Genomic DNA, 16,287 nt, shown 5'->3' on the forward strand with positions numbered 1-16,287 from the left:
ATAACACATTGAAATATTTCATATATAGTGCATGAAATTAAAATATAGCATTAAAATTAACACCTCTAGGTTTTTGGGGTTTTTTTATCTTTTAAAAAAATTTGTTTCCTAAAAAATTTAAAGTTATTTATGTGGCCAGCATTTGAGGCTCATGTTATATTTCTACTGAACAGCATTATTCTTGATCTTATCTAGGCTTATCATTCTATCAAGTCAGGTTTCCAAAAAGCTATATACCTGGACTATATTATTCTGACTTCCTATAGAAATTCCTTTACTAAAAAACAACATGTATTTCAGGTTGATTTTTTTTTTAATGTAGTTAAGATGGGAGTATCCCAAGTGTCTACTGACAGAAGAATGAATAAAATGTGGTACAGCTATACAATGGAATAGTAATCATCCTTCAAAAGAAATTCTGACATATGGTACAATATGGATGAACTTAAAGGACATTATGCTAAGTGAAATAAAGCAGTCAAATACTGACAAATACTGTATGATTCCACTCATGACAGATATTTTGACTAGTCAGATTCATTGAAATGGAAAGCACAATGGTAATTGCCAGAGATAGGAAGTAGGAATGAAGAGGTATTATTTAATAAATAGAGTTCCAGTTTTATAATTAAACAAAAAGTTCTATAGATGGATGTTACACAAAAATGTGAATATATGTAATATCAGTTAACATTAAAAATGGTAAAAATGATAAGCTTAAAATTATATTTTACTATAATTTTTTTAAAAATTCTTTAAAAAGGGTATTATCTGCACATATCTCTAAACCTGCTGTACAGAATAGTGATGATACATAAGAACAGTGGTAATATATTACATAATAGTATAATATGTAAGAATTTACATATTACAATAGTCTCTTCTTATTCATGGTTTCACTCTCCAGTTTTAATTACTAGTGGTGAACCACAGTCCAAAAGTATTAAATGGAGAATTGTAGAATGAACAATTCATAAGTTTTAAATAACTTTTATTTAAAGTGTATCTTTGTAATTGTCCTATTTTATTATTGTTGTTGTTAACTACCTACTGTGCTTATTTTATTTTATGAAACATATGTATGTAGAGAAAAAAAAAAAACAGTACACATAGTGCTATACTCTCCATGGCTTCAGACCACTAGGGGTCTTGGAACCTATCATCACAGTACATTTCTCTCCATGTTTAATGTTAAGACAAAGTTTGCTTTATCCAAGGAAGGTAAATCTTTTCTTTTATGAGACAATAAGCTGTGTTTAACTCAAAGATTTTCCTTTTTGCCATACTGTCACTTTGCCTACACTATGCCCACCTTAAGTAGCATTAAACTAAAGTTATTAATATAACATCCTACTCCACAGCCAGCTCCTACCCCTAGTACATATTTAACTGGCTCTTATCTTTGTACCTTTGTTTTAACTTTTATCTTATAAATGCTTTTATCACACGTCACCTAAGGTCTCCTTGGAAGGGAAACATATAATTAATAAATTTTAGTCTGCCTTACAGTTATTTAAAACAAGCAAACAAAAATCACAACTAATAACATAACCCCAAAATATAAGCCTTGGAATTATTTTTATTACATATGTAATTAGCAGATTACAATTCTCAAAGATTTTCCTTTGATTATGCAACAGAATATTTTAATCAAGATATCACTTAAATTGAAGTTATTTGGCCAGGGAATGGACAAAAATGGGCTACTGAGTGGAACCAGGACACAAAATTAGGAAATAACAATCATTTCAATTATACGTACATTGGCACACACTAGTGCTTTACAACGCTCAGTATAAATCTGAATCGTAAAAGATTAAACAACCTTGGATTCAAATACTTTCAATGATATGTATATACAAAGTAGCCCTGAAATTAATTTTTTTAATTCTATACTTTGGAGTTCTCACTCAGACAAGTCTCTAACCCTAGTTTAGCCCAAAATAATAATACTTTAGTTATTACATCATTATTCTATATGAAATCTTAAGTACAATTTTCAGTTTCTATATTAAAATAACACACTATAAATGATACTACCAAAATTCTATAGAAATATTCACTACCAGTACTTGCTGAAATAATATTTGACAGCCCTTAACATCAATTTAAAGTAAAACTGCAGAAATCTGAAAAAAATCAAAGCATACAATAAACCCTTATCTGGATGTTTACTCAACAGCCCTAATATACATCACAGTGTAAAATAATTCTATTCGTATTTCTGACCCTAAAACAATGGAAAGACATTCTAAGGAACTTCCCAAACTGTTCATATACGCATATATATGTATATGTATATGAATAGATATAATATTATAGGATTTATTGACTTTCCAATTCTTTGAAGTGTGACTAACATTTACTAACTTTAATATTCTACTCCCCCGATGCTGTTAGCTGCTTAAAGTGACAGACTAATAGCGTTATACTTCAACACTACATTGTTGGTATATATACCATCTAAAAAATGAAGTGCCAAATATATAATAAAGAAAAGACCTACCACAAAGCAAAAAAAAAAGCTAATTTTTGCTACTTGAGTTGCAGTCAGTTTCCCCACAGTTTTCAATATGGATTCTTGTTCTTTCACAGTAGGATATGACATGCGAGACAACTTTGCTTCTAATGCATGGCTTGATGGGAGCTGTCGAATCTCCATAATATTGCTGAACCTTACCCGAGACTTTTTGGGAGCTTAAAAAAAAATCATAGTACAAAATCATTAAATGTATCCTTTCGTCCAACAAAAGCCAGTTTTAGTTTTTAATAATAAACGCATATTATTTAGTTCATTTATAATCAGAGTAAGACAAAGAAAACCAGTTATATTATTACCTCGAGTAGTTTTGTTTACTCAAGAGTTAACAGGAACAAATGATTTTATCTATAAAATGTTGTTAAAAATTTTAAATGAGACCAACATTCAAAGTTTCTGCATTTAAATACTGACAAATCAAGTATCTGACAAAGGACTTGTGTCTAGAATAGATAAAGAATTTTCACAACTCAATAACAGAAAGACAAAATATGGGCAAAGTATTTGAATACAGATTTCTCCAATGAAATACATATCCAGTGAAATCCAATAAGGATTTCGGTCACAATGAAACACCACTCATACTCACTAGGATGCGCAGAATAAGAAAGAGAAATAACTACATCTGGCAAGGATGCGGAGAAAGCAAAACACTTATACAAAGCTTATAGGAATGTAAATGGCACCGCCACTCTGGAAAATAGCACGGCAGTTCATCAAAGTGTAAATCAGAGCTACCATTTGACCTGGCAATCATATATATCCAAGATAAATGAAAACTTATCTATCAAAAAATAAAAAGCCACCTTGTACACAAATACTCACAGTTCATTATAGCCAAAAGATTGAAAGAATCCAATGTCCATCAACTAAAGAATGGATAAACAAACTATAGTATATACATATAGATGGAATGTTATTCCACCATTAAAAATGAAGCACTAACTGGTTACAAATGAAAACATGAACAAGAATATTATGCCAAGTGAAAGAAACCAGCCACAAAAAGCCACATATTATATGATTCCATTTATATAAAATGTCTAGAATAGACAAATCCAGAGACAGAAAGTAAAATTGTGGTTGGCTATGGCTGAGGAGATAGGTGTTAGGGTTTATGGCTAAAAGGTACAAACTCTCTTTACAGGTGATAAAAAAAATTCTAAAATTGACTGTTGTTGTTTGTTCATTTAGTGATGTGAACATGCTAAAAATCCCTTAACCGTATACTTTAAATGCATGAATTATATAATACATAAATTATATTTCAATAGAGTCATTATCAAATATAAAAAATAGTTTCTGCATTTGTATACATACACAATCACCTGGTTCAGGATTTTAGTATGATTACTATTTTAGCATTTATAATAAAACTTTATTTGAATTTTCTCAGGAATATTCAACTTATAAGAATTACTTTCCTAGACAAGTATGCAGAATATTTCTCTTTATATAGATTAATTCTTTGCAAAGGAATTTATGGATAAATATTGTATATTTCATTAAAACTGATATTTTTTATTTAGTAAGTTCACAGAACCGGCAAAAACTACTATAATTTACTAGTAGGGTCTTTCGGGGCATGTTGGAAAGAAAATTATTCGTGTTTTATTATATACTTTGATGAAATCATAGAGATTTATGGTATTTGGAAATTATTTCCAATTGAATTAATATAAAATCTATCCTGTATCAGATTCATGATCCAATCAAACTTTCAGAAGACTACAGGCCTAGTCAATCCACAAAATCACTATGTTCTGGGATGGCTTTAATGAAGCAAAATTTTCACCCATTCTCAGTCATAAAATTCTAAGTTTTACTCACTCTTTTCAGGATCAATATTTGTGCTCTCAGGTTTTTCACTTGGAAGATCATGAAATTTCACAGGAACATATAAAGGTTCACTCTGGGAAGTAAAATAAACAGAAACAAATATAAACATAAATAAAAGCTAATATATTGGCTAAATACAAATGAGTGGTACAACAGACACAGATACCATCCAAAACATAGCTTCAATCAGTATGTTTATATGACATGACTTTGCCAAAATGCAAGTTAAAAATTTAAAACCAATCCACACAGGTACAATGACAGGAAAGAATCAGTTTTAAAGTTTAGAAATGTAAACTTTGGCACAGTAAGACATAAAATGTCATAAATGACATAAAAGGAAACCTTTGTCTCAACTAACAGATTATCTTCTGTCTCTGCATTCATTCTTTTAAAAAATACATATTGAATGCCGGGCACAATGACATAGACTTGTAGTCCCAATAACATAGGAGGCTGATGCAAGAGGTTGGCTTAAACCCAGGAGTTTGGGAATAGCCTGGGCAACATAAACAATACCTTGTCTCCCAAGAAGAAAAAAAAAATACTGTCATACTGTGCTTCTACTTGTGAGACACTGTTCTAAGCCCTGGAGATAAGGATGAGAAAAGACAAAAGTCTCTTCCTCAATGATCATATATTCTAAAGGGGAAGGTAGACAATGAACAGATAATCAAATATACCATATGTATTTATATTTGCCTGATTGTTTTAGGTGATTCTAAATGTCCATATTTTTAGGTGATTCTAAATGCCTCAATTGTTTTGGCAAACGTTCTTCAGATGGTCTATATTTAAAACACAATTCCCCACTAGGCTGTTTCTTAAACATTAGTAGATTTTAAAATTTTCTTTAATTTTTCTTTTAACTCTTGGTATAGAAATCTTATAATAAAGCATATTCAGTAAATGAAGAGACAATATGGTGTGGAAATAGACATAATCTCTTTGTTATATTGAACTTTTCATTTGTAACATTTGGCCTAAAGCAATTTGACATACTTATCTTAGAGATAATAGCAAGATGTAAGAGTAGTTAAAAAAACAAGGCTGCCATCTCAACTCCACCTTTTGTACTGAAAAAGTAAATAATATTAAACTATCCAGTCAATGCTTAAGATCCCAGAGAAAAGAAATGACATTTTCTCCAAACTTCATAAACTCTTAATAGTATCTAATAACCTACTCAGCATGCACCAATGGTACCAAAAAACAAAAAGATTGTACTGTCAATTAGGTCACCAAGACAGTGAGTGCTTCACAAATAGGTATTACATTTTACAGTGACTTTAAAATTTTTCTCACATTTGAAAAGGAGTACTGTCAAAAAGGCATTTAAAAGAGATGTTTTAGAGATGGTCTGAAAAGAATGGACTTTAACACATTATTCTCTTCGATTATATTATAAATAGTTAACATAAGCCATATTTTCAGAACCTAGAACATGTGCGTCACACCTATCAGGTACTTTAAAAAAAAATTGTGGAATAAATGAATAAACAATTTGCTTATATAGTCTCAATGTCAAGCAAAAAAAAATATGTTCCCAAATGATGATAACAGTGAGCACGAAGTTGAAAAGTTTGTAAGAAACAAAGGATCGTCCTTTATTATTTTCACTCTTTAACTAATATCCCTTTCCCCCCTCTCTTTAGAGGTAGCTTATCTGTAGGCCCTAGGTCTCCCTGGAAAGAAAGTACCAAATTACAACTCTCATAGAGGGCACCCAATATTGAGCTATGTCTCCTAATATAGCTGTGGTGCTATCAGAGCTGTTTGAGTCTTCCTGCCACACTAAATGAGAAAAGCCACACTTACCAAAGAACTATTCATAGTAGTATCTGTTGTGCAAGCAGCAAAGTAACCTTCAGCATCCGCAAACTACATACAGATAACAAGACATAAAATTCAATTAAACTCACAGCTCAAACAAATTGAACCAAAAATTCAAAATAAACCTATAAGAATATAATTTTATTAATATTAACAGCAGCAAATGCCAAGTATTCAACCCTGCAGGGGAGGTATTATTGTTTTCTCTTTATGATAAACTAGAGGTTAAGAGATTTCATCTAAGTATCAGGGCAAGGATTAAAACCCAAGTTAGAGGGTTAGGAACATGGTTCAGTGATATAGCACTTGCCTAGCATGTGCTAAGATCTGGTTTCAATTTTCAATATCATCAATAAAAAAAAGGGAAAGGAAAAAAATTTTAAAACCCAAGTTAGTTGCCTAATGTTAAAGTTTATGCCTTTTTCACAAAACTATTATACTATTTCAAGAAGGGAAAGGATGAGTGGGTCAGTTTTAAACAGACAGTAATATCACAGTATTGTTAGAGAATACGTTTGACCTTATGGATTCACTGAATGCATCTCAGGGACTGGAACACACTTTGAAAATCACTGTTCTAATGTGGCATTTGGTAACTAAGGCAAGTAAGGTGTGGCTGGAGGAAGTGAATCACTGGGGGCATGGCTTTGGGGTATATATTTGATGAGCTGAGTTTGGTCTTTCTCTTTCCTTCTTGGTGCAATGTCCTGAGCCACTTTCCTCCACCATACTCTTCTGCCAAGATGTTCTGCCACACCTTGAGCCCCAAAGAATGGAGCCAGCCTTCTATCAACTGAGACCTTTGAAACCATGAACCTACAAATAAACTTTTCCTCCACTAATTATTCTTGTCAGCTCTTTTGGTCACAGCAATGAAAAAACAAACTAAAACACAGTGTTAATTTCATTTCACCCCCCCAACAGATACCCTTTCAGTATCTCTGAAAGTCCCAAAAGGTTAAATAACTTGCCCAAGATCACACTACTAACTAGAACATGACAAAACACAATTCAAAAATAAGAGACCAAGCTCTTAATCGATTTTTTTAAAATGGAGTGAAAACAGAAATATGGGCAAGACATAGAAAACAAACAAACAAAAGAATTCTACTATCCAACAAATATGTAAAAAGGTAACCCAAAACATGCAGATTAAACAATACATTATTATCAACATATCAGATTGCTCAGATTTTAGTAAGGGTTAAATATCATACATTGCTAAGGAAAATATGAATTAGTGCAAACATTGCAGATGGTAATTTAACAATAAGAATCAGAGCTTTAAAAATGGCATTACTCTTATCCAGCATTATACTCTCAGAAATTTATTCCAATAATTATAGATTTGTATAGGATATTCCTACTTACTATATAAAAGCAAAAGTGGGAAAAATATGTTGAGAATGAAATAAAAGGGGAAAAGTAATAAATTTTACTTATTTGCCTGGAAAGCTTCATGACTCATAAATAAAATACAACCAGATAAGAAAATGATAAAAACTAAGTCAATTTCTTTTATACAGAATTTTTAATATAATACATATAAGTATATAACTATAGATAAAATCAAATATTTACAGCGATCTTGGGATGGTGGAATTATAAACAGACTGTTCTTATTCTTGTTACTATAATTTATCTTTAACAATAAACATTTATAACTGTTACAATTATAAATACTTAACAAAAATGTTCTAGTAATACTAAATCATATAGTTTTTCATCATATACTATTAATGGAAACAGTAAGTTACAAAATAGGCCAAAAACTGTACAATTCCATTTTTATAAAAAATAAAATGGAAAAGAAAGATTGGATATATGTGCCAAAATACTGTCAGTAGTTATCCTTGAATGGTAGAATATACTACATTGTATATGCATTTCTATAAGCATATGCATTGGTTTTCCAAAATAAGTAATAGACATTCAGATTTTTGTACATTAAATTTTATGTTTGACAAAATTAGGTTTTTCTTCTATTCTACCATTACCCACTTAGCAAACTTAAAATATGAATGACCTTAAAGAAAAAATACACCCTTCTCCAACAAATAAAATTTAAAACTTACAAATGCAGCATGCTTTCCTCGAAATCCTCTTGTGCACTGTTGCCTCCATGGCTTCCAAATAATAAAGCCCAAAAGGTACAAAACGAACATAGATGTTTTTGCAAAGGTGCTGAAGAATGGTTTGTTGTACTGAGTAAAAACATACTGCAGAAGAAAAAGTTACATAGACAACTATGAGATGACCTTAAACTCTACTACTCATCACAATAAAATAAAACCATTATATGATTTTTATCTCTTTAGATAAACCCAGATAAGAAAATGATAAAAACTAAGAACTTTAGAAGTTCACTTGGATGGGAAAAGCCAAAAGGAATTATAAAAATATTTTATATTCATTTCTGAATATTGCATTTGCTTTACCTATAAGAGATAACATTGCTAAACAAAGTAGCAACAGCATTCAAAAAAAGCTTTTTCAACATCCACTAACAACCTATTAGGCAAAGGACCTATGCTAGGGGCTAAAGAAAATTTTAAAAAGCTTTCTTGCCCTTTAGGAGTTTACAATCTAATAGAGAAGACACATTGTGGGAGGCCATCCTCCCACGTGATTTGGGTTACTTCCCTGGCTGGGTGACACAGCGGTGTAAGAGTTTTCCCCACCCTTCTCAGGTCCAAGGGCTTGTCTGTGCAGAGGCGTGTCTGGACATTACCCTTAAGACCCAATTATCGCCCCTGCCCCCCTTAATCTTCATTGGATGGGATTTTCTCCAGAATTTTTTGTTCCCCAATGAAAGTCCACTCCCTGGCGTGTTTTCTCTCTCTCTCTCTCTCTCTCTCTCTCTCTCTCTCTCTCTCTCTCTCTCTCGCTAGCCTCGCTACCACAATAGGTGGCTGGAGGCTGGAGCTAGGAGGAGCCATCCTAGAGCTGGTTTAAAGGTAATTAGAGTTTTGTCTCTTTAATTCAAAACTCCCTAGTGGTTTCTCACATCTCGAACCTTCATTCATGAAGCCGGGTATATACAAAGAAAATGCAGTATAATGTGCAAAGTTCAATGATAGAAGTTCAGGATGCCATGAAAGCACCAAAAAGAAAAAGAATAGGAAGGTTATAGAAGTTTTTTGAGAGACTCTTCCTGAGCTGTGCGTGAAGGACTGAAGAAGGGTCAGCCCAGAGGAAACAACATGAAATCATCAACAAAGAAGAGTATATGAAGAAAAGTAAATGAAGTTTAGTTTAGGTGCCTATACAAAAACCTATAATCTTCCTTTGAATTAGAAGTATCAGTATAAACTTACCATTTTGTCTTCTAGGGGAAAAATAATCCTAGTTATATGCACTGAAAAGGCATAGAAAAAGATGACAAAGCAGGAGGAATAAGAAACTCTAGGCCATTTTGCACTAAAGAAACATGATTCCTATATGCAATGACCAAATTCAGGTATGAGGCAGGAAATGAATCTGAAGCATCTTGTGTCAAAAAGCAAACAGGTTAAGTGTTGGTGAGGATGTAGGGGGAAAGGTACACTCATACATTGCTGGTGGGACTGCAAATTGGTGCAGCAGTATGGAGATTCCTTGGAAAATGGGTAATGGAACCTCTGTTTGACCCAGCTATCCCACTCCTCAGTCTATACCCAAAGGACTTAAAAACAGCATACTACAGGGACACAGCCACATCAATGTTTATGGCAGCACAATTCACAACAGCTAAACTGTAGAACCAACCCTGCTTCCCTTCAGTTGATGAATGGATAAAGAAAATGTAGTATACATACACAATGGATTACTATTCAGCATTAAGAGAATAAAATCATGGCATTTGCAGGTAAATGGATGGAGTTGGAGAATATAATCCTAAGTGAAGTTAGCCATCCCAAAAAACCAAATGCCATATGTTTTCTCTGATGATGATTGATAAAGGGATTGGTGGACAGTGTAGGAGGATTAGACGAGCTCTAGATAGAGCAAAGGGGAAGAAGGGGAAGGGTGAAGGCATGCGGGTATAAAAAACGGTGGAATGAGATGGACGTTATTACCCTAAGTACATGTACAAAGACACAAATGGAGTGACTCTAATTTGAGTACAGAGATATGAAAAATTGTGCTTTGTGTGTATAATATGAATTGTAATTTATTCTGCTATCATATATACAAATTAGAATTAAAAATAAATAAATAATAATAATAATAAAAGCAAATAGGACCATTCCTGGGTCATAGTAAAAGAATCCCAGAGCCAACCCAAAAGGGTTCCCAGTTGTCAATAGGACAGTTTAGCTTTAAAAGAAGTTTAACTAAAATACTTTGAAATACATGTCAAATATATAAAATACATAAAAATCTATGAGCTTATAACGATGCCAAAAAATTCTCAATTGTTACTACCAGAAGTCGTTAAGGTAATTCTACTCTAAAATAAACAAAGGCAGAAAAAAATCAAGATTTACCCAATCTTTTGTGTATAAACCATGCTAAAGGATAATTAGTAGTTTTGGAAAAATAATACTTAAAGAATTCCAACTAATAAATACAGAAGAAATGGTCCTTAGAAAAATCATTATTTTGCAACCCAATGAAATACTCTTATCAGGGCAATAGTCATATGTTTATTCAATGATCACCTAAATTTTAATGAAGAATTTTATAGCACATAAATCTAAATAACTCAATATGAGACCTACAGTCATTATGTGCCTAACTCAGTATTTATGGGCCTTTGTTTGTGATGTTTTAAGAAGTATCCAGTTCTTTCCTGAAAACTCAACCTAAATCAAGACCTTACAACTACCGTCTTACGTGTCATAAAAGGGAAACAAGAAAAAATGTAATTACCTCCACAAGGAGGCAATCAACAAAATCAAGATGTATATTTTATAGGAAAATTGATCCAGCTTCTCCAACAAACCAATGGCATAAGAAAAAAAATTAAAAAGAGGAGAAATAAGTGACTTAAATGATAGAACAAAAGCAACATGTGGTCTTTGTTTAGATTCTAAACACCTAAAAAAAAATCCTTGTCACAGCTGAAAATAAAGTGAATATAAACTAGATATCTGGTAATTCTAAGGAATCATTGTTAATTCTGTTAGATATGTTAATGGTATAGTGATTGTAGGGTTTTTTTAAATTTATTTTCTAGTTGTAGTTAAACACAATTCCTTTATTTATTTATTTATATGTGGTGCTGAGGATCAAACCCAGGGCCTCGCACGTGGTAGGCAAACACTCTATCGCTTAGCCACAACCCCAGCCCCAAATGATTGTATTTTTAAAAAAATAAAAGTTGCTTTTATTTTTGAGGGAAACAGAAAAAAAGTTATACAGCTGGAATTTATTTTTAAATACTCTAAGCAGCCAGGTATGCTGGGACATTCCTGTAATCCCAGTGAATTGGGAGGCTGAGGCAGGAGGATTGTAAATTCAAGGACAGCCTGGGCAACTTAGCAAGATCGTCTCTCAAATGAATAAAAAGTTATGGGTATAGCTTAGCACTCCTGGGTTCCATCCCGCATACCACAAAGAACAACAACAAAAAAGTACTCAAGGAAAAGTTTTGAGCAGGATTGATAAGCTCAGAAAAATTTCGGAAGGTAAATGATAGATACACAGAAATTTTTTATACCATTCTATCTACTTTGCGAGTTAGAACTTTTCCATAATGAAAAGACTGGTTTTCTTTTTGAAATACACAATTTATCTGAAAAGTATAATAAGTTTATCTGGTTGAAGAATTAAGATATATTGCATGTGCTCTTGGATAAGAAAATTATAAAATCTTATTAAAACAGTTTGTTTTTTTTTAAAAAAAAAAGGGTGGGGGTTCTGGCTTTATTGAGGTATAATTGACAAAAAGTAATGATCTGTATATTTTTATTAGAGCTTTCCAGTTATATATAGTAGTTGGGTTCATCCCAACAAACTCATACATAAATGGAAATAAATCTATTTCAGTTCATAATCCTACCTTTTCCCACCCCTTTTTCTTCCAATCCTCCTTCCCCACTCCCATTCCCCTTCCTCTACTAGCTTTCTTTCACTTGCCTTTTAATTTATATTTGACTATTAATTTATATTTGGTTCTTCATATTATCCTATCCTTCCCTCCCCTTCTCCTTTATTTTACTCTAGCTTCCACATATAAGAGAAAACATTTGATCTTTCAGTTTCTGAATTCAGCTAATTCCACTTAACATGATATTCTCCATTTCCACCCATTTATTGGTAAATGCCATAATTTCATTCTTTTTTATGACTAAGTAGAACTCCAATTTGTTAATCCATTTATCTACTGACGGGCATCTGGTTGATTCCAAAATTTAGCTATTTTGACTTGTGCTGCTATAAACATTGATATGGTGTATGGCTATCGTATGCCAATTTTAGATCTTTGGGGAAAATAGCAAGGAGTAGGATAGCTGGATCATATGGTGGTTCCATCCCTAGTTTTTTGAGGAATCTCCATGCTGCTTTCCAGAGTAGTTGTGCTAGCTGCAGTCCTACCAACAATGTACAAGTGTAACTTCCCCCCCTCAACCTCACCAACATTTATTTTTATGTGTATTCTTGATCATTGCCATTCTGACTAGAGTGAGTTAAAATCTTAGTGTAGTTTTGATTTGCATTTCTCTGATTGCTAGAAGTGTTGAATGAAAAAATAATTATATTTACTGTGTACAATATGGTGTTTTTATACATGCATACATTGTGAAATTACTACCAAAACAAGTTGGTTGGGGTTTTCTAACATTGTTTAGATACAAGTTGCTAAACTGGTGCTCTTTTGTCCTAAATAAAATAATTTACTTGAAACTATAAAACTTAATAGCTAGGTTTAATTCTCTGGCAACATTAGATTTCTTTGAGGTAAAATTACAGAATGTTAATCTAAAAGAAGATTATAGAAAAGTTTTAAAGTGAAAAACAAATGGCCTGTTGTATTCCTAAGCCTGATTCCGGAAAGGCTAAAAATTATTTATTCACAGGATAGAATGCCAGGGTCAACTATTCACTTTTAGTTATGATGTGAGAAGATGTGCCCCTTTTGACATTTAAATTCATTTTATAAATACTCATTTCCTCTTTTATACTTGATGTGAGTTGAAATGGAGTTTACTCTAAAAATAAAAAGTTGCAGTCTTTTTTATAGGGATTATTAACCAGACAGAATTATGTTTACAAGTAGAAAGAAAAACTAGCTTGTGAACTCACAATACATTACAACCAACAACAGGCCAACAATAAACACAAAATTTAACTGAAGGCAATCATTGAATACTATTCCTTCATATAATGTTTGTATCAGCAAATATGTTAATGTAAATGTACCCAGGCATGCACATAAGTGACCTGTACACGAAAAGTCTGATCACTTTTATTCATTTGTCCAAAATTGTGTGTGTGTGTGTGTGTATGTGCGTGCGCACGTGCATGTACGCACATGCAATTGTGATGCTAGGAATTGAATCCAGGGCCCCAAACATGCTAAGCAAGTGCTCTACCCCTGAGTTACACCCCAGCCTAAAAGTGGTCTTACTTTCTATTAAATGCTGAAAGATTGCTTTGTATCCTGAACAGTTATTTAATAGAGAAAGAAGTTGAATTTGGAAGGGAAAAAAAAAAAACAACAAAATCACCTGCATATATTAAAATATATATATTCTCTCCTTTTATGTAACCCTCCCTACATTACACAAGAAAACTGTGTAAGACAACAAAGAACACGCTTTCAGTTTTAACTTGAAATGACACTAATCCAGTATTAAAGAAAACATAATAATTCGATATTTAAAATACTGTTTTAATGAGCATGAACTAGTAATGCCTAGAAATACTTTTTTTTTTTTTTTTTTAACATTAACACTTTTACTATAACATCATTCCTGGAGAAAAGGTACATACCGAAGTAAGTTCCGAGGAAGCAACCCATATCACATCAACAAGCAGGAGAATAACAATCCCAAGAGCCATTCGCCTTCGCTGAGTAAAACCACTGTTCTGGGAATTCATTCGGTTCATGATAAATACACACACCATTTGCAATCTGTTTTTTTGAAAATACACATCTAATTAGAAATGACTTCCAAAAAAGAAGAAAAAATGACTTCCAAAAGAAACCATATTTAAAAAATGAGAAAAGGAATGTAATAGAAATATCTAACATTTGTTAACTAATGTTCAGTATGAAAGTGATACAGCATACAAAAAGTGTAGAATTTACCTGGTTTTAATGGCCTCTCTTAGTTTCTCAAAAGCAAATCCGGAAAACTTGGCTGCTCTCAGTCTAAAAGGAGGTGAAGAACTCAGGGCACCTAAAAACCACAAATTGCTTATGAAAACACTGACAAATCAAGAATCATCACCTTTTTACTCACCTTCAAATTGAAAGAAAAGGAAAGAAAAATACCAAAAATGTGTTAAAATACAAACGATACTTTTCTCTAGACTTTCATGTAATCCATTTTACAGTTCAAATTAATACTCAGATTAGTGTATGACATAGTGGGAAAGAAATATTTAAGAATAGTTAACTACTGAAAAATAGATTCTGAGAGTTTCACAGATAACAGAACTCCCACTGGCTTCTCCCTCCAGAGGAATCTACCCCAGAGACAGTGTGTAGACACGTGCCCTTACCTAAGTGTTTCTTCTGTCCCTGATCTCCAGCGAAATGTGGTTATTTAAGAGGAAGTGATTTGCTGTGGGTCTTGCAGGAACCTTTCCGCTCAGCGCCCATGGTAAAGGAAAAGGAGCCCCATGGTCCCCCACCTACCCTGTCACTACATCTAGTTATTTCGGATCGCCACAGCGATTTACGAGGAGGGTGGGGAAACAGCTGTTAAAAGGAATCCTCCTCTTTCGGAGTTGGTGGGTAGCGGGTGACGCCTCCTCAGGGAGCTTGGTCAATCTGAGGCGTCGATCACCAGCAGCTTCCCCTATTGCCAGTCTAGACCCTGCTCGGACGCCCATCAGCCTCCGGCGCTCCCGGTCCCCAGAGACCGCTGCCACTGCGGCCCGGAGGCGGGGCAGTTCGAGAGCACTGGGTTCCGGCATTGGCCCCAGGTGACTTCGGGCCTTTCCCTGCCTGCTTACCTGGCCTTCCTGCCCCGCGATGGCGTCCTGGCGGCACCATGAGCGGACCGGGCCCGGCCCTGCCGCCGCCTAGCGCCACGGCCGCGGCCTCAGACTCAGAGGGTCGTCTCGGCGCCAGACATCGCGCCCCGCAGGAGGCAGAGCCTCTGAAGCAGCCGTGCCCCTCAGGGCGAGGCCGTTGATGCCACTCAACTCCACTCGGCCCAAGCGGGCGGGGAGTGAGAAAAGCTAAGGGACAGCGTAGGCTGTGCAGCGATGGCTGCGGAGGCCCGGAGCTTGGCCTGGCCCCGGCCCCGCCCCCGGCTGGCCAGCCCAGCGGCCCCGCCCCCGGCGATGGCGGTGGCGCACAGGTTACGTCACGTCGGCGCGACGACGGACAACGGCGGGGCGCATCTCCACGGTGACTTGGCGGCCGGGTGTGGAGTTCTGCCAGCAATAGGGAACCCAGCAAGAAGGCACGCCAGTGAAGGGAGGAGACAGGAGGGTAGAAGGTGGGAGCCGGGGCCGGTGGCTGGGGAAGTGTGAAGGGTTTAGGAAATGACTGAGGGTTTAAGCCCGCCCTGGCAGCTCTTTTTCTTAAGAGGGCAGGAAACTTAAAATATCCTTTCTGGAGAAGACAGAAGCAAAGATGGCTTGGGGTTACTTTGGATTTTTGGAGCTTTTTGTATGTGAACGAGATCCTAACTCCTGGAGTTTCAAGGTGTGCCCTTGGGCAAGCTCCTTATTATCCTGGCCCTCGTCTAAAAACTGGAGACCGAGAGAGTGTGTGTGTGCGCGCTCGCGCGACCGTGCACAATATCACACGTGTTTACAAACGTAAAGGATTAACCTCATGATGCATAGTAAGGACTTCACAAATGTTAGTCTTATTAAAGTTTTTTAAAATACCTTAAATATCCAGTAAGAAAGGAGGCTTGGCCAGCATCCTGATTTGTATTTAGAAAACAAAAACTAGACTTAAGTGT

At 34.7% G+C, this 16,287-nt stretch overlaps 1 protein-coding gene across 1 annotated transcript in view; it reads right to left on the minus strand.

The window, feature by feature from the left end:
- Slc35f5 (solute carrier family 35 member F5) overlaps positions 1 to 16,025 on the minus strand; it is a 35,408-nt gene extending 19,383 nt beyond the window's left edge. Inside the window, exons 1-7 of the mRNA XM_026397101.2 lie at positions 15,323 to 16,025; positions 14,451 to 14,541; positions 14,132 to 14,273; positions 8,287 to 8,430; positions 6,197 to 6,259; positions 4,370 to 4,451; positions 2,507 to 2,697 (exon numbers count right to left, since the gene is read on the minus strand). Coding sequence (XP_026252886.2) covers positions 2,507 to 2,697; positions 4,370 to 4,451; positions 6,197 to 6,259; positions 8,287 to 8,430; positions 14,132 to 14,273; positions 14,451 to 14,541; positions 15,323 to 15,362 — 753 coding nt within the window. The 5' untranslated portion in view covers positions 15,363 to 16,025. The remainder of the gene's footprint in view (positions 1 to 2,506; positions 2,698 to 4,369; positions 4,452 to 6,196; positions 6,260 to 8,286; positions 8,431 to 14,131; positions 14,274 to 14,450; positions 14,542 to 15,322) is intronic.
- Between the last annotated feature and the right edge of the window lie 262 nt (positions 16,026 to 16,287).

Source organism: Urocitellus parryii, chromosome 1, assembly GCF_045843805.1.
Source record: "Urocitellus parryii isolate mUroPar1 chromosome 1, mUroPar1.hap1, whole genome shotgun sequence".
In the NCBI taxonomy this organism is placed as follows: Eukaryota; Metazoa; Chordata; class Mammalia; order Rodentia; family Sciuridae; genus Urocitellus; species Urocitellus parryii.